Below are 18,791 nucleotides of genomic sequence, written 5' to 3'. Positions count from 1 at the left end.
GAATTTTTGTTGAATTTTTGTAGATTTTTTGTTGAATTTAGTTGAATTTTTGTTGAATTTTCATCACATTTTTGTTGAATTTTTGTCCCATTTTTGTTGATTTTTTCATGATTTTTTCTATCATTTTTTGTTGTTGTGTTTTTTTGTCCGTGTTTTTCTCATGTTTTCATCCTCGCTATTTTGATGCTTTTCTTTTTAGCTTTTACATTTGGGTAAAGCTCGGTTGAGGCGGGACTGGTGGCCCTGGAGCCAGTGGCCCTTCTGTGCTCTTCCAGAATGGACATATGGCCAGTCCGCCCCTGGCCGTGGGCAGAAGAGGTGGAGATGGGGCGGAGGTGGGTCGCAGCACAGCTGGGAGGCGAACGAACCATGATTGCTGGGGCTTAAAACTGGGACCGAGGGCAATGATTGGCTGCTACGGAGGTGGAGGTGTGGCCCTCACGGAAGCGATGATTGGCTGGAGGTAGGGGATGCTGAAATCAGTCTACCAGCCGGAATTAACGCCTAGGCTTCATTTGTGTCGCAGCTGCGTTGCTCAACCTTGTACCGAGCCCATCTTCTCCAGTCTGGCTTTACCCAAATCTAAAAGCTTCTTGAAGAAAGCATAAAAAAATCGACAAAAACAAGGATGAAAATGCAACAAAAAAGTGACAAAAAGCTATGAAAATGTGGCAACAACACAAGACCATGTATCCGTTTCGATGAGTTTCGTAGATTTGGATAAAGCTGAAAAGGAAAAAGTGCATTTCGCTAAGAGGTTAAAGTGCATCTAAGTATTTTTTATTTTTTTTTCCTAGTAGTCCAAACTAAGGATGTTCATGATTAATCAGTTAATGGATTAATCATGGCCTTAAATTATTAAAAACTTTATTAACAATGAATCATTATGCTGCACGTTAGGGGAAAATACAGTATAATCCCAGTGCAATAAGCATAAAATGTGGCATCTGTTGAAGTTTACAAACCTATCTGTGTTTTGGCTAATAATTCAACTTTTTTACATGTTTACAATCTTGTTCAAGAAGATTTTAGATTTTGGGTAATGACAAACTGGAGGAAACGTGTTCAGTTCAGGTGAGGGTTCAGAGGTTAAATGACTATTTCTTGACATTTATGGCACTGACTTGCGTTCTGGGCTTTATAAATAGAATGTACTTTCTTTCTTGACTCATCCAAAGTTCTTTAAGCTTGCCAAATAATGTCTTTTGCCCTCTGAGGAGTCTTGTGAACAAACTTCTGCTTTTTTATCAAAGTAAAACCAATCCACTCTGCTCCTTTTGGTTATGGGCTTTGAGAACCTGTAGTTTTACACTTTTACACGGATCTGCTAATGTTAGGCCGACTCCAACACTTTCAGAATGCTAGCATACTGTGTATAAAAACAAAAATGTAATAAGAGTGATGCAGCCCTGCAGACAGAACATACAGTGTGTTATTGCTTCACACAACTCCCTCATGCCGTGTTCAAGGATTAAGAGCTAAAGCAAAGAATCTGGCAATTTCAAGCAAGAGATTTAGATGTGGGTGGCTGAACGAGAATATATTAAAGAAGGACGCAGAATGTTCACTGGGGCTATACTATGTTTTGATGCCCTTGGTCGTCAGCCATTTAAAAAAAAAAAAAATATCAATAAGGTTACGTTTGTCATGGAATTTAAGTGTGCATAATTCTGGTTTGTAAACGTTCTTTTGGGCGCATCGGCATTGATCATTTGCGTTTTATATCTTAACATCATCTAGTTGTTTAGTTGGAGCGCCCTCTGTAGGCAGCAGTGGGAATTGTCTGTGTTAAATGGATACTACAATGGCATGCTAACAAATTGGCGGCGTCACAATAAATGCAGTTCGATTGCAGACCTGGAAATAGCTCATGTTTTTCAGTATTATAGCACAAGAAACGGCCAAAGCGAACCGAATTGCTTGCTTTTCTTGTAACTTGGATTCTTTTTTTTAACAGTTTGCCGCAGTTCGGTCTCATTGAGAGATGGAGCAGACGCCACGTTTCCGTACGCCACTAGGTAAACATGCTCCGCTTGGTGTTTGCCGTCCCACTTCTGGAAATAGACGATAGGCGATTCGAAATCACGGCGGTTTTGCTCCAAAGGCACATGTGGATCTGTTAATCGTCTTCAGCTGTGACCTTTACCAAGATGGCCGACGAGCGCCGCCACACCCCGGCGGAACAGGCCCGGGCGCTCGTATCTGCGGTGCGATGCCGAGTCCGGGGGTGAACCAGATTGGGTTTTTGGGTGTAGCTTTTCTCAGCGGTCCGTCAAAAGATATTTATACTCCTGTGGCATATTTACCAACAGCCAGGCGGGGGAGGGGGGGAGTTTTTTTTTTATTAATGACAGAGCGTTGATTTGGGCAAGGGCATGTGCGACACAGGTGGGGTGACCGAGATGGATGAAGGAGGAGCAACATCTTCTGATAGCTTGTCTGAATGATGGTACAGTCAGTGGGAGACGATTGAAGAAGTGCGGAAATGATTACATCGCCCTTGAACTTTGGGCTTGAAAGTTTCGAGAGGTTGTGACGAATAGTTTTCAAATTTGTCTTTCTGCATTTGACCCAGTTCTCAAAGGCGCTGCAGGATCTTTGGACCATGTCAAAGCCAGTGACCCTTCAAGAGCTTTTGAAGGTTGGAAGAAAGTTGAATTGCAATTGAAACATTGAAACGCAATCATCAATAAAAGACTGGAATCACGTATTGTCCACTGAAGACAAAACAAAAACTTTTACACTTAAGATTCCAGTCTTCTCTCAGGCTTTTGATGATGATTTAAAAAAATATTTAAAAGACATACATTCTGGAGGTGATTTACTTGTTATACTTGTCAGAAAATGGTAATGTTTTTTCTCAATAATAGTCCTAATGTCCCCTCCTGGAACCGCCACCATAACGTGGTGGAGGGGTTTGAGCACCTGAATGATCCTGGAGCTCTGTTGTCGGGGCTTCATGTCCCTGGTAGGGTCAGAAGCCCCTTATGAGAGACCAACAGGCCCGGTTAGAACCATGAGGCCGTCCTTCTGTGGACCCACCACCTGCAGGAGGAGCCATAGGGGCTGGTGCCATGTCCAACTGCTGCCCCCACGACCCGGCAACGGACAAGTGGAAGAAGATGGATGGATGGATGGATGGATGGATAGTCCTAATGTAAGGAGCTAGCATGTCAGCTTCTTTCAGATTTCTGACCTGCTCATTGCCATTTTCCTATATCCATTAGCATTCGGTGTCAAATGTAAGTATAGTATAGGTTAACACACTGACTGCAATGTTTAAATAAGTGTGGAGAAATAGACCCGTGGATCTCTTTCTACCAAAGCGGCAACCCATTTCATCTTTATGTATCAAATCAATAACTTGACTCACTGCTCACCCAGCTGTAGTTTTGTTCCAGTGAGTAACAACAGCACTGGGAGTCACTGGGAGTCACTGGGTTTACTGCGCCGGGTGCTGCGAGCCTGGCGAGTGTCTGCGGAGCGCCCGGGGGTGCGCTGACGTCACCAGCGAGGGCCTGCGGTGCCACCCTCCTGTGATGTGTTTACGCCGTGCGCCGCGGCGGTCTGGTGCTGTGCCCAAACTCGGCCCCCATCTGGAAGTCTTCCGTACCCACAATGCACTGCCCCTGTACATGAAGGCGACATGTGTGCTGCAGCGCTGCGGTGCATGTGCAGGCTCCAGGCCACATGACAGGGCTCAACACGCACTCGGTTAGACTCGTACAAAACCGTGGGTTTTGACGGAGCCTTTGAGGAGACGTGTCTTAAATCAACTGCGTCGAGCTTTCATGTTATTGGGTTGTTAACGCTTCAGAACTATCACTCTTTTCATGTTCTTTTGTTTCTTTTGTTTCATTCTTGCATGTTTTAAATAACCCAGTTTACTGAGGATTCAGCCCAAGCAACAAAGATCCATATACTGCACTGGAGTTAGTTTATATCTCCAGCCACCAAACAGCAGTAGACTCATGTTGACCCTGCTACTCCATAACATAACTATTCTAAGTCTAAGTTTCTTGTCAATCAACATATCTTTGTTCAGGTTTATTCACCCTGTGGCTTATTTCAGATTACATTAGTTGTAATGCTTTTAGGCCTTTTCTACATGCCTCATTCCGTACTGGGTCGTCGCTGTGAGATTTCATAAACCTACAGAAATCCATCTTGTGCAGCTCCTGCTGACTCGTTTTCAGTCTGCACCACATGTGGGACGAGCCAATCACAGAGCAGTATTGCCCTGAGTACAGGAGGGGGGCGAGGGTTTACAACAACAATCTCTTATATCGACACTAACTACAGGATGACGCTGTAACACAAGTTATGCTTTACTTAAACACGCACAATTCATCCTAAATATTTCATTGATTTTCTGTTGTAAGACATTTCTTCTCTTGCTACTTTTTTGAGACTTGGCTGTGATTGGCTAAAGCAAAACATGCATGATCAATAAGCAACAAATGCGCTCCAAAAATTCCATCATCTTCTATTAACCTCTTAACTCCCGCCTGAACCGAGAGGAACTTTTTCCTCACGTCATCAGATTTTTTTCATTTTTTTGTTGGGTATTCAACTCATTTTTGTACCTTTTTTGTCATTTCTTTTGGTCATTTTTTTGTCACATTTTTGTCACATTTTTTGTCATTTTTTGTCACATTTCTGTCAATTTTTTGTGATATTTTTGAGACATTTTTGCCACTTTTTCATCAATTTTTTGTCACTTTTTTATCAATGTTTTCTCGCTTTTTTGTCATCATTGTTTTCGTCTCAGTTTTGTTGCTTTTTTCCAGAAGCTTTTGGATTGGGGTAAAGCCACACTGGAGAAAATGTGCTAGGTTCAGGTGGGAGTTAAGGGGTTGAATAATCTATTCCAGATTAATATGACTGTGTTTGTACCCTGGGTCTCCTGCCGGGGTACAAAAGCAACATAAATGACTAACATACTAGCTCAAATCTGCCCAAAATGACTCATTTTAAATACTAAATATGAATAAAGCACACCACACAATTAAAGAGACCGCTAATCAACATTCAACACGCTCACTCATGAAACCAGCGCGATACAAAAAAAGGCAGGAGACCAGTCAAGCCTTGCCAAAATCAAAGCAGACGCGGGCTAAAAGGAAAGGCCCATCCAGCTCCGCGACCCACCGGTGCTATCTCCCCGCCAGCTGCCCGCACCATTCATAATAAATGAGCTGGCCTCCTTCAAAACATAAATAGCTAATTCGTGTGTTCCATGAGTGCGTCATAAAAAGGTGCTTTCTCACACTTGGCAGAATGGAGGTGTTTGTGCGACTGGGAGGAGGCCGAACGGGCGGCGGAGGCATGGAGAAACGGCGTCATGTGCTGAGGGTGAAGCGCGGCGGCAAACGCTGGCGCTGCAAATGGATTTGTGTGTGCGAGGAGGATGCACAGGCTCTGTTTGCACTCGCGCTTTTTAATATAAGGACGAGCGCAGGTTATGAGACTTTTTGTGGGTAAATTTAGACGGTGGGTTGTAACAAGCAGGAGACGTTGGCAGGTGGTGGAGAAGCTCAATTTCTTAACAAATTAGGTGATGTTCATATTCCATCATGAAATCCAATTACTGAAAGTGGTCATAATGTTTTGGTTAATCCGCAAGTTGCATATTGAAACTATCCGATAATGAGAAGTATGTTATGGATCCGGATTTATTATGTGATGTCCAGAATGTGCACCTTCAAGAGGAGCCGTTTGTTGATTTAATTTGCTACAAAGGCAATTCCTCAGTCTGGAATTGCCGCATAGATCTCGTGGATAAAGCCTAAATATACATTAAAAATGATTGTGCCGTGAGTAGTAGTTTAAGTTGTGTAAGTCTGAAAGGAGGGGTAGGGCCTTATAAGTTATAACTAACTTCTTCCTACTCCCTTTGAGCAGCACTAATACCTCTTATGTTGTGAAAAATTCTGTATGTTATATGTATACTATACCTGTATGCATCTGAGAAATCGAAAATCGAACTATCGACACTCATAAAGCGGGAAATTATGCAAAAATAGACTTATAGGAACTTACAATGTTGTCATCAAAAGCCTACCTGGAGTCGTGTTTAGCCATTCACTCATTTCTGAGTCATCTTTGAGTGTTTACGCGTCTGCTCATGCAATGTTCCTCCAATTACCTCCCGAGCTCCTCCCTCGTGCACAGCTTACCCCTCGAGCAGCACGAGGAGGAGATATCACAGAAGCTTAGCAACGGTAAAACACACTCGCGTTGATGTCCGACAGTAGCTACATCCACGGAGCAGGAGAGGCTTCGGAGTTTGTTGGGACGGGGGAGCGAGGGAAGGAGGGTCTTAAAGGGACTGAGGCGACTTGCAACACATAATGAAACTTTGAATGATCAGTTTTGAGATCAAAATTTAAGATGGCGATCCAGCTGTGTTACCAAAACGCCTGTCAAAAGCATATTATCTCCATTTTAAAATGATTTTGACTGTTATTAGACTGTAAGCAATGCACCGGGAACTGGTTCTTGCCAGCTCTCAGCAACACATGTAGGTGAAGCAATTTGAGCACTACAATGAGCAGAATGAGACTGCAGAGCTGTCTGGAAGTCAAAACCACAAAGACGCCAGACCACCACATGGCATCAGCGGGTGCACACAAGATGTTTTTTTGCAAAGGAAGCCGATTACTCACACAAAAGTGCTTTATCCTACATTGAACTCAGATCTGGAGTTCCACACGGATAGTTGTGAGAGCAGGAGGAGCAAAACTTGGACGACTACACATATGGATCAGCGGGGGATCTCGCAGCACCGCACCTGATATCTTGCATCCGTACACCTCGAACCGCAGAGCGATGCCAGTTTCCCAGGTAACGGGCCGGACGCGCAGGAAGCGTGTCAGCGTGGGCTTGGGCAGCTGCGTCTTGGCAACGTCCGAGGGGTTGGTGTTGCCTTGGAAAACCTGCAGATGAAGAAAGGGAGAAAAAAAAGGAAGAGAGAGAAGAGAAATCAAAAGTTGAATTATTGAGAGTGTTTTGAGGTACGACCTTGTGGCTGGGCGAAATCAGAAACAGCAACAGGGAGAGAGAGAGAGCGCTGCGCATTTATTTCACCGCGGCGGAGATAAAAACGGCTGGAATACGGCTGCTGTTTTGGAGAGCGCAAAAAAAAAGAAGAAAAAAAAAAAAACACCATCTGAAAGTGTTTATCGGCGGAGGATAAATAATTTCCCTGTCAGTCCCCAAATGGCCTCCGCAGTTTCTCTTCCACCACATGCTGCAGCACCGCCGGGCCGTGCGCTTTCAGATGGGTTCATCATTTCCCCAAATGTCTTCCTACAGAGTTTAAAGGTGTAGCGTTTGAGGAGTTTATTTCCCATGTTTGGCAGAGCATTCAGAGGGTGTTCAGGAGAGCGACCCCAAACCCACGGCCTTTGCTGAAAGTGAATCTACATTTTACAGTATATTAATTACTGTTTCGGTGGCATTTGTTTGTAGTTTTGCTCCTGCATCATAGCTGGTATTAAAGGAGCTAGATGCAAGTTGGCCATTTATACTCACTACTGCCACCTCAGGTCATATGTGTAACTGCACCTTCTATATTAAGCTCGTGCATGACGGCACTTCGGACCCTAACACGTTTTTGAGTGACAGGATTTTAGAGGCAGTTGTGGTGAACAGGTCTGAGGTCATTCTACTCATTGGACATTGGTGGAACATGTAGGGGGAGGAAAATACTTAAAATTTAAAATGTTTAAACTCTGTATTGTCCCTTTAAGGTTCCAAGCCTAAATAAAGGTGTGGAGCACAGTTTTAACCTCTCTGCCATCTTAGGGTTAGGGTGAACAATTATTTACATCCAAATCTCAAAGCGGACTGGAGAGCTGGAGACCCAAGACCTTCTAGTTTCTAAAAATATGTGTGACATTTGTGCGAAGGAAACACAATTTTGTTACGTTTTCCGTTCTTAACCCTAATCATATCCAGATTAGGGTTAACTAACCCTAACCCTAGCCCCCTGATCGGGGGGACGGCAGGTAACAGGTTAAATGCACCTGGCTATACACTTCATTAGGTGCACGACTACTGCATGACTTGGAGAGAAGACACATGAATTTTGTATTAATAACGGTGTAAGAGATAAAAAACTGTCTAAATAAACAGTTATTTAGACAGGTTTAAAATAAACCCAATGAATTGACTGTCAGGAGTAAACATGGATTGCTGACCCTTCTGTATATTGTCCTGTCAGTTCCGCTTGGCCCCTCCGCTTATGGCTGACCCCCCCTCCATGGCTGCGCTGTGTTTAAAAGGTCATCGCTGACACATAACCCTCCCATAACTCTCCCACATCATTGCCCATTGTGTGTAATGCAATATCAGCGCTCACCCCTCGACCCTCTGACCTCATGCGCTAAGTAGGTGTGGTGATGCATCTAAAACATGACCTGATCTGAATTAATGATATAAAGACCAGCCAATAGATGAATGTAGGATGGCCCGGCTGTAATATGTGTGTTTCGTAGGGACTATATCTAAAGGCCCTTAACCGGTGAGAAAAAGATTAAATCAACAAGCCAGGACCCAGCCATTAGCCAGTGGTGCCTGTGTTCCCTTGTGTCGCCGGGTCCCTAAGCTCTACCTGGCCTTTTCAGCCACTCGCTATAACTGTAAAGTGCCCCCTTTTCTTCCCGAGCGAAGCTAAGACAGCTAAACTGCAGCCTCAGCATGTCACAAATGGTGCCCCTCTGTACAAAAGCACTTTAGAGGGCAGCAAAGAAAAAAAAAGAAAAAAAAAACATGTACAGTGTTCGGCGGTGAGCTTAAAGCCGCCACTTTACTCCAGGGAGCGTGTTCTTTGGAGAGGACATAAAAGAAGCTAGCCTGAGGCCACGTGTGAGCACCGGCAGACAGGAGCGTGTTTTGGATGCACTGCTACCACAGCGCTTCCCCGGGCACAATCCGAGCACTTTTCAGCCACGCTCGCTTTGTGGTTTCAATGGGCTTTTACACTATTCAAATATTCAATCGGGCGGCGGGTAAAAGAGGGAATCTAAAGCCTTTTTAATAACATCACCAGCCATTTACTTTGGAGAAACCGTGGCCAGATTCAGTACCAACGCGTTTGTCTCCAGCAGCTTAGACACTGCAATGGCCTCTTAGCGCTGAAATATCGCTGACATGTTAGAGCCATGTGAGCCATTACGGGCCCTGAGAAAAGTAGAATTATTAACCCAAGACAAACTACAGACTTATATTTTAGAAGGCAGTTTGGTTTAGCTGTGCATGTGACACTCAAAGTATTTCATCCGCTCTCCTCAGTCTTCGCTTTTTAATAAACTCCATTAAGCTTTCCTCTTCTTTACCTCAAAACCTGCTCTCACGTAACTAACTAGCCCGATTGCTTTGCGTGAGCGTGATTTCCCTTAAGAGGAAGCTTCACGGATGAGAAACGGAACGTCTTTAAGTCTAAAACAAACCCCAGTGCACAACGCTACTTATTGAAACTCGATTCGACGGTGAAAAAGTTGCCAGCGACTGAGCGCTCGCACAAACTGCTGCTATTGTTCATTGTGTTTCCAACTCCACCAGGCCGAAAAGAATGCTAACTTTTCCAAGGACTTCCGGCGCCCACTGACTCTCCCTTGTGATATTTACCCACCTCCAACAACACCCCCTGACCTCTGCACTGTTGGATGTTTACCTCCGCATGAGCCGACTTTTTTCCGTTTGACATCCGTTTGCGAATCGGCTTTTTTACAAACTAGAGTCAGACGTGGCTTCTTTCTCCTGCTTCTTCTTCCTCATACTTCCAGCTGCTCAAACATCTCGCCCCCTTCGAGCAGCTATTTGTCAAGTCTTTTGTTAAGCTCGCGCCTTATAGTCTTGAGCTTGACGTGAAACATAGGCTAAACATTCCCAAGCTAAACCTGCCCTGTAGCTACGAACGGGCCCGTGTTAGCTTTAGCGGGATAAGCTCGTAACACGCCGCCGTGGCTAAGATTAGCATAACGGGGGAAAGTGTATAATCGCGCGTTGGCAGGCAGGGACCCGTGCGGTGAAGCTGGGAATTCCCGAGGATGTGGACGGTCGTCGAAGGCAGCGTAGAGTGTGTTTCAAAGATGACAGCGAGGGATGGGCTGTTCCAAGTGTAAACATGTGCAGTGGTGGCGAGCACATGACATCACTTGGAAAAGGTTCAAAGAAGGACGTTGTTTCGGGTTTAGCTGGCGCTCGTTTTCATGTGGAGGCAATTTTTCCAAGTCAGCCACTAATTATAAGTGATTATGCAAAAGGAGAACAAAATCATTGAATAAAAGTAGGTACTAATTTGTGAATTAATGGTTTACTAATGTGACTAATAATAAAAAATAGCATATTCGCCCAGATATAGGCCTAAAATCTGATCTTTTTTCCATCGGTAAACGATTCACGAGCAGTTATTGGACAATTGCCACCCACAACAAAATCGTTAGTGCATTAATGCTACATTACCTATTGCTGAAAGTTGTACTGACGCTTCTAATGATGATCTAAAACAGCCCACTCACTGTGTTCAAGTCCTCCTTCTCCATCTGACTTATCTTTTTCTAGCTTTGCTGCACTATTGTAAAAACGCAATACTAGACCTTTTGTTCTCCCTTACACATATTTCTCTCCATGACAAAAATGCAAAATACAGAGCCATTGTTTGGTAATTGGATAACCATGATGTGCTGCTTTCTTGAAAGATCTCAAACTTGCTACAGTTGCTCAATCGCTCATACAAGCAAGCGCCATTTTCATCCCAGTGGTGATAGAACGAGATTAAGGTATGTTCTGTTTTCTTTGCGTAGATTGAACATGCGTGATAACAGAGGCTTTAACGTGAGGACAACTTCCTACCTTCTGCTTGGATCCCTCTTTCAGCGTGATCCAGTCTTCACCGTTGGAGCTGACGTCCACCTTGTAGGACTTCACGTAGTAGATCTTCTTGGTCTCTTGGGAGATGGCGCCCTGCGTTCCGATGGCCGAGACGAACCGCAAAAACCCCAGGTCCACCTATGGAAAGAAAAAAAACATTAATGTTTTCTGAAACTGGCTTCACGTTGGGTGCAGAATCCCCTTTGGCAGAAACAATGACTGATGTTTTTATTATTACAAATTAGCAGCGTGGCTATTGTCATTGTCATGTTAACAGATGTGGGGTCGTGACTGCATATGAACAACTTTAGCTTTTAACCATGTTATAATGTAATACCTTCATTCAAAACATCAAAATGGATTGGTGTTTTGTTTCCTTTGCACACATTTGAGTAATACTTCATATTCAGTTTGTTTGTTCAGCTCTGAAAAACGCCAGCCCACACTCCGATATGTTTCACGCAGAAATTCCTAAAGGAACTCTCAAGTTTTACAGTTCAGGCACCTTCGCCAAACTTCGAGAGAACTATCAATTTGAAAAAAATATCACTGCAGCAGTGAGGAGCAGGTATGTGCCCTCTGCTGGAGTTTTGTGTAATTACATTTTACAACATTTCACATGTCAAAAAAATCAAGGCTACGTTGTCTGAAGCAGTTTTCACAGCCTGAACAAAAGAGGACCTGTAAAGCGCCGCAAAGCTCAGAACAAGTCAGGTGAAGGTAATGGACTTCAAAACAGCAACACCGGGTATGTTTTCCAACTTCCTAACATGATTACAAGCTCGTAAAAGTCCATTCTGCGCGTGCCTCTTTTAAAATGCAACCTTGGACTTTCCGAAGCATGAATCATTCAGCGGCTTAGCCTTTGTTAATATTGCACTGACAAGATAGAGAGTTAAAAATACAAGCAGCATTTCGACTCTGCTGGGGCCAGAGCCTCATCAGTCTATACCTGGAATTCAATAAACAGCAATGAAATGATACCGGCATTAATGAAAGAGACGCTGGATGACAACTTAATTTCCTGAGATGGGAGACAAGAGCTTATTGGATAAAAGTGAATAGAAATTGCATTATCGGAAACCGGCCGAGAGGAAAGAGAAGAGCGGGTAGAATGTATAAAAAGAACATTGGGCCGTTGCTTTTAAAATATGCAGGACTTTATAAAGTAATTACGAATTGCTGGACAGAGAAGCGGGTTTGGTATTAGTGCGCAGAAGCGAGGGCAATTTGAGGTAATCTATATGCAGTTCTCGATATGCAGAAAATCAGCAGCTTGGCTATTGTCGACACGAGGCCGACAGACAAACGCGTGGTAATGAAAGCAATTAAAAGGGTTTATACGGAGCAAAATCAACTGTTTTTCAGCGTTTCACTTTGCTATAATGCGATGAAAAACACAAATGGATTGGTGTTTTGTGTCATTCGCACATGAAAGATCAGAGCGCTTCAGCAGTAGAAGAAGAAACAACCAAAGTAGGGAGGTTTTAAATGAAGGAACAACACAACAACATGGCTAAAAACTGAAATGCTTTACTTCTTCTTCTACCACGTCCAGTGAAAAAGGAGGCGAGCAGAGCAGCCAGGAAGTAATACAAAAAAACGCTAAGCTTTCTAAAATACATAGGGCTTTATAAAGTAATTACGGACTGCAGTGGAGGCGGTTTGTTAATATTGCGCAGAAGCTATGGGCAAGCTGAGGTCATCTATATGCAGTTGTCATGCGCCGGGAGGGAGAGCGGGGAGAGAGGCTGCTTCATGTCAGAGCTGCCACATGTCACGCCTGGTCGCTAACACGCTAATCCCTGCCAGGAGGAGATAGGCTGCTATGTGTGTTTACATGATATGCTCAGAAAAAGTGAACCGTTCCAGAGTTCGCTGGTTTGGAAGATTGTATTTTGAATCCTGTATTTCGGATTATTATTCTGAAATCAGTATAAATGTGAGGTGGGTGAAGTGTCATATTATGAATGACAGTGTTTTTAGCTATCGCAAAGAGGTGGCGAGCACTGTTAGCAGGCTAGTTGTCGTTAGCATTACAGTGCTGGTACAGCTCAGATTCTTTGTCTTTGTTGCTTATAAACTCATGCTATTGAAAATTGGGGACGTTAAGAATGCATTAAGAAAGTCACAAAGGAATTTTGACCAACACAAACGGTTTAAACTTAAGTAGCTGCCATTTAAGTAGCTGTTATGGTGCCTTCAGAGATGCAGTAGCAGCGTACACTACAGTGGTTGGTGTTGAAATTGAAGCACCGGCCTTGGGGTTTGAGGGAAAATGCTCTATCTCTGAGCCACTGACAACTACTGCAACCATTTTTCATAATTTTGCTACAAGTTTTCAAATTGAAATTCAACAAATAAGAGGGATAACTCAATTACAACTTTGTATGCTAATGCTAATATAGATATAATTCTATTGTATGCTATAGCAGATAAGGAAAAAGACAAATCACAGGCGACATTACACCTAGGAGCGGGCTTTGTACATATATCTTTCTACTCATTCCATATAAGTGTCTATATTAGCAGATCTACTACATCCAGCATTGCAAAAGGGATGATTCAGCCATCTCCAGCAAAGACCCTACTGGATAGCTGCATTAGCTCACATAACAAATATCTAGTCCCTGACCACCCTGACCCCTGTGTGGGATACTTAACCCCAGTGCACTGCCTCTTCATCCATAACCTCGAGAGCTAGCCTGTTACTACTTTGCGCTTCTTTGCGATGCTAGGTTTTAACAAGCGCTAACGGGGGCTAGCAGTGGTTCTGACAGGCGCGCGCTGACGATAATGGGGAGTAATGGGGGCGCGTGCGGGATGGTCGCGGGACAGGGGAGAGGAATAGGAGCAAAGGATTATGGGAAACAGGTTGTTTGATGTCGGGGCGCAGTAGGTTAGCGTTGTGGAGGGACGGGATTGATTACTAAGTCAACATTAAAACTCACTGCGCGTGTGATCAAGACAGGAACTATTCTGGTCGTCAGGAAGAGGGGTTGTTTTTATTGTAATGTAAGCTAAATGAAGTTAAATGTTTTGACAGAAAATATTCATGGAAGTACTTTGTGCAAAATTAGCATATCAAACATGCTAGGGGCATCATTGTCATTTAAACTTCACACAACACCAGTGTCCAAGACTTTTTCCGAATCATCCCTGACATCCCTTCCTACCTGATGGATTTTAAGCACCACGTTTCAGATTTTTTTTCTTAATATATTTGTAGAGAGTCATTACAATACAACAGTACATCGCATATGGCATGTCTGCAAACCACTGCTGTCGAGTGACTTGCATGTTCGTCACATATATCCCCATATTAAAGATTTACAACGTCCAATTTAAACCCGAACGCTGAACGGTTTTATTACTTGAATGCTAAAACATCTGTGAATGCCGGTGTCTGCTGTGACCGCGCGCTCTTGTGCCAGATGAACAGAAGAAGAAAAAAAAACCTTATAGCGAGCCCTGTCCGTCTGTGTATCCTCTTATGTGCCACATTAGATGAGTTGGAACAAGCAGCTGCGGTCATTCCTGATTCGCAAATTCACTTCCGCCAAGAGAAAAGGCAGCAGCAGAGGGAGGCGAGACGGGAGCGCTGGAGGTTTTGAGAGACCGAGAGGAAAATAAGGTAATACTACTGCAACTACTCAAACAACCAATACTTTTTAGAAACCGAGGTCATTTATTCTTTTTCTTCCTCACAGGGAAACTTCTGACTTATATTTCAATGCCACAAGGGGTTAGATGCAAGGTACAAGGGCATGGATGGCATGGGAGGATTTCGGTCACATTACTTTTTTTCGTTATGGTGGACTTTTGCAACTTTGGTCGACGTTCACGTTCACGTTCACGTTACATCGCAAGCCAATGTATAAGTCTGTGGTCAAGCGTACTCAGTTGGAGGGTAAGTGTTTAGGATAATTGGGCAATGGTGGATGGAGTTACCCCTCCTGGAACCGCCACCTTAACGTGGTGGAGGGGTTTGAGTGCCCAAATGATCCTAGGAGCTCTGTTGTCGGGGGCATCGTGCCCCTGGTAGGGTCTGCCATGGCAAACAGGTCCTAGGTGACGGGTCAGACAAAGAGCGGTTCAGAAGCCCCTTATGAGAGACCAACAGGCCTGGTTAGAACCATGAGGCCGTCCTTCCGTGGACCCACCACCTGCAGGAGGAGCCATAAGGGGCTGGTGCAATGTGATTTGGGCAACTCGATCGGTTGCCCCCATGACCTGGCAACGGACAAGTGGAAGAAGATGGATGGATGGATGGATGGATGGATGGATGGATGGATGGATGGATGGATGGATGGATGGATGGAGTAAACTCAATAATTCTATTTGAGCAAAAGTAGAGAAAGAATGAACTGCAAGTGAAAAGGTAGACGTGCATAATCCCTGAACAATGAAATATGTGCTACTTTCCACCACTAGATGGGGCTACCCTTTAAGACATGAAGAAAACTTTTAAAAACTCCACACAAATACGGTTCAGGAATTGCACCAACTGTGTAACCTTTTTGGCCATGAGATGCTAACCACCTTAGCTACTTTCCACCTTTTTATTCTTGTTCATAACATTTTGTGAGAACGAATCGATGCTTTGTCTCCTCGCTGTCGGATATCTGCCGGTTGTCTGACTGCGGCCTTGAAGCGCAGGCTCACTGATGTTTTTTGACATTGCGAATTCATTTGAACGGCGCGTCGGGTTACCCTTTTGGCAGACGCGATGCAAACACGCGGCTCTCGCTCGTCTGGCTGGCGGGCGGCGAGGGCTCAGGGAAGAGTGAAGGACACGCAGCCCGGGGTCCGCCGCGTACACCGAGGAGGAGACCGGATCAATTTTCACAGGCAGACCACGATAACGGGGCCAGGCCTAATGAGCGAGCCATGATTTATTAATGCGCGCTTGTTAGAGGCACAGTGCAGCCGGGCCCGGGCGGAGCTCCACGCCGAGTCCCACGGACAAAGTGCAAAACAAACATTACTGGCGGTGAGATACTGGTTTAGCTGATTTCCATAATCTCAATCCTGTGGGGCTAAAATTCGAGGGACGTGTGTGACATCTTTGGTGAAATTGATATAAAAGTATTTGCCAGATTGTTCTTATGTTGAGCTCTTGTTAATGTCAAAATGTCAGCAAGAATCGTCAACCTGAATTTGTCTTTGCAAAGGTAGTGGAGGCGCAGTGGCCTAACCATTGTGGAGATTGTGCAGTGCATTTACGCTGCCCGACCCCAATAAAAAGTGTCCACCTGGATTTAAGCAACTGTTCTGATCTGGGGTTGCTGCACTACCTGAACATCTTGAATTCCTGAATGGATTTCTTCTTCCCTTCTGTGATGGTCATATTCCACGATGACAACACCAGGATTCCTCGGGCTTATTGAAAGAAAGTGTGGAAGAGTGGTTCAGGGAGCAAGGGACATCATTTTCACAAACGGATTGGCTAAAGAGTCCAGATCTTAACCACATTGATAATCTTTGGGACGTGCTGGAGAAGGCTTTGCACAGTGTTCACACTCTCTGAAGTTCTTGATGATAATAATATCTTATTGAAACGACGGCTGTAATCGAAGCCAAAGACGGTCCAAAGATGGTTTTCTGCTCTCAAATGCAGGCCCAGACTCCAACACCCACCAGACAGAGCAACCCATGAAGTTGCTCTGAGTTTTCAAGTCTAGACACTTTCACCAATCTTGTTCTACTTTTCCCATTCGAACTACTTCCCACAGTAGCAGTAGAGGTGAGTCATCTCCTGGACTTGTTTGGAGAAAAAAACAACACACAAAATTGTGCGCCGGCATTAGCCTCATGTTCGTCTTGTGTTGTCTCGCACTATTCTTCTTCTTCAGCCCCATATTATCGGGTGAAGTCGGGGGGGAAAACATCCAAAGGAACAGCAAACGGCCCTATCTCCGGCTCGCGCTTGATTGCCTCCTAATTGAGTTGCAGGAGAAGCAGCAGCAGCAGCAGCAGTGTGGGAAAGAAGTTTAGTAAATACTTTAAAAAATCCATTCCCTGACAGACTCCTAATGCTCTGGAACTCTTCTGATCGGCGAAGGGATCGTGAGGGGGTTACCACGGGGAAAAAGACTGGAGCGCAGTCATTCATTTTGCAAAAGATCTGTCAACGATAATATGTAAATGATGGAGTATGAAAAAATGACAGCAGTACATTTATTTCTGCAACTGAATAGAAGATGTGATGGTTCGGGCTCATGAAATGTAAGCTAACTTCTGTACTTCTAAAATACTGCTAATGATTCAAACTACAATGACTACTTTTACTCCTACAGCTCCACCTTCTTTTCAATAGTCGTCATCTCTCGCCTCCATGGTCACGAACTGCACCCCGCCGTCGGCCCATAGCTGCTCAAACAAACCTCACTGGCAATAACTGCAGCGCAAAAAGCCATTGCAGTAATAATACCTGGTGATAATTCCACTCTCTATTGCTCCTATTGCAATAAAAGTATATTACCGTCCTCTAAATCTGGCCATAAGAACCCGCGGAGATAATAGATGGGAGATAATTCATCATAATACCGCTCGCTGCACGGAAATATGGAAATGAGCTCGCGGAGCCGATGGAGTGTAGAGCGCGCGAATGACAGACACTAATCGGCACTGCTCCGGGGGTGACGGGAAAAACGCGGTTGGCACCGGATTGCACCCGCCCCCCCCCCCAAAAAAATGGAAAAATAAAATAATACTCCGAGCATCTGTGCACCATTTTACTGTAGTCCGCCCCATTACCTGTAAGCGTAATTAATTTCCCTTTCATGAAAATTGTATTAGTGGGAATGTGGCCGGACCTGTGCGCCGCGCCGGGGACCTAACATTCATCACAATATCCAGCTGACAGGACGTGGGGTATTTTTAGCGCGGCGACACCTCTTCGGAGACGGTAAATTATGCATGCGTTCCAATGATCACCGGGTTTGAGGAGAACAGTAGTTAGCGGTGGGGATATAATGTGGTTTAATATGGCTGGACAGGGAAATGGGAATTTGAAAATTGGGAGGTTAATTGTGGGTCAAAGGAAAAAAAGCATTTCGTCTAGATCTGGAGTTAGATAGTTTGGATATTATTTTGAAAGCTTAAAAGAAATCTTTTCACTAGTCCCTTTGTCCGGGAGCCTGGGTAATGAGTAAAAAGTAAAAAAGTAATTACATTACAAGGTGATTCAATAATATGCAATGAACAATGTGAATCTAGATGAATAATTATGTATTAACTTACAAGAAATCGATCATATAGACATAGATTAGATTAAACTAAGGCCTGCGGGCCAAACGTGGTCCATCTAGCCCTTCCTTCCGGCCAGCAAACTATTGACCAAACCCAGATGCATAGGTGCAAACATGTGAACAACACTGATATTTTCAATGCCATAAAGAAATATTAAGCATAACTGTTGCCATTGTGCATGTTTTTAGATGATGAGAGTCTAATTTGAGAACTGTATGTGTTTAAAACGTCAAAAACCGGCACCGGAAGTTTGTGGCCCTCGTGTCAAAAAGTTGATAGATTAAAATCTAATCAAAATAGTTTGTCATGTACTATTTAAAAAACACACATGAAAAAAAAATAGTGTGACTTTAAAACATGCGCAATAGGGTCATTTCAAGTGCCAAGTCAACCTTGAACTCTCAGTGGGACTTTCCAGTTTAAAGTCATTCAAAAGGCAGTAAGTCCCTGGAGCTCAATGATCACCATTTAGATTAGCTCGAGGGCCAAAATATTTTCTTGACAATGGAATGCTTTAAGAAACAGTACATCAATGTTCTCCCTGCTTATGGACTTAACTTAATAAATACATATTCAGATAGAAATGGAAGCACCGTCATCATCATATAAGGCAGGGAAACACACTACTTTTCTTTGGGACAGTCTTGTGAGGTGATTGT

General features: G+C 44.0%; 1 protein-coding gene across 2 annotated transcripts in view; it reads right to left on the bottom strand.

The window, feature by feature from the left end:
* Window positions 1-18,791, bottom strand: part of nrp1a (neuropilin 1a) — a 117,638-nt gene that overhangs the window by 22,943 nt on the left and 75,904 nt on the right. For both annotated transcript variants that reach the window (XM_079575918.1, XM_079575919.1), the window contains exons 7-8: window positions 10,861-11,016; window positions 6,794-6,938 (exon numbers count right to left, since the gene is read on the bottom strand). In XM_079575918.1, coding sequence (XP_079432044.1) covers window positions 6,794-6,938; window positions 10,861-11,016 — 301 coding nt within the window. The remainder of the gene's footprint in view (window positions 1-6,793; window positions 6,939-10,860; window positions 11,017-18,791) is intronic.

The sequence above is a fragment of the Gobius niger genome (assembly GCF_951799975.1).
Source record: "Gobius niger genome assembly, chromosome: 18".
In the NCBI taxonomy this organism is placed as follows: domain Eukaryota; kingdom Metazoa; phylum Chordata; class Actinopteri; order Gobiiformes; family Gobiidae; genus Gobius; species Gobius niger.
This window is presented reverse-complemented; position numbering and strand designations above follow the sequence as displayed.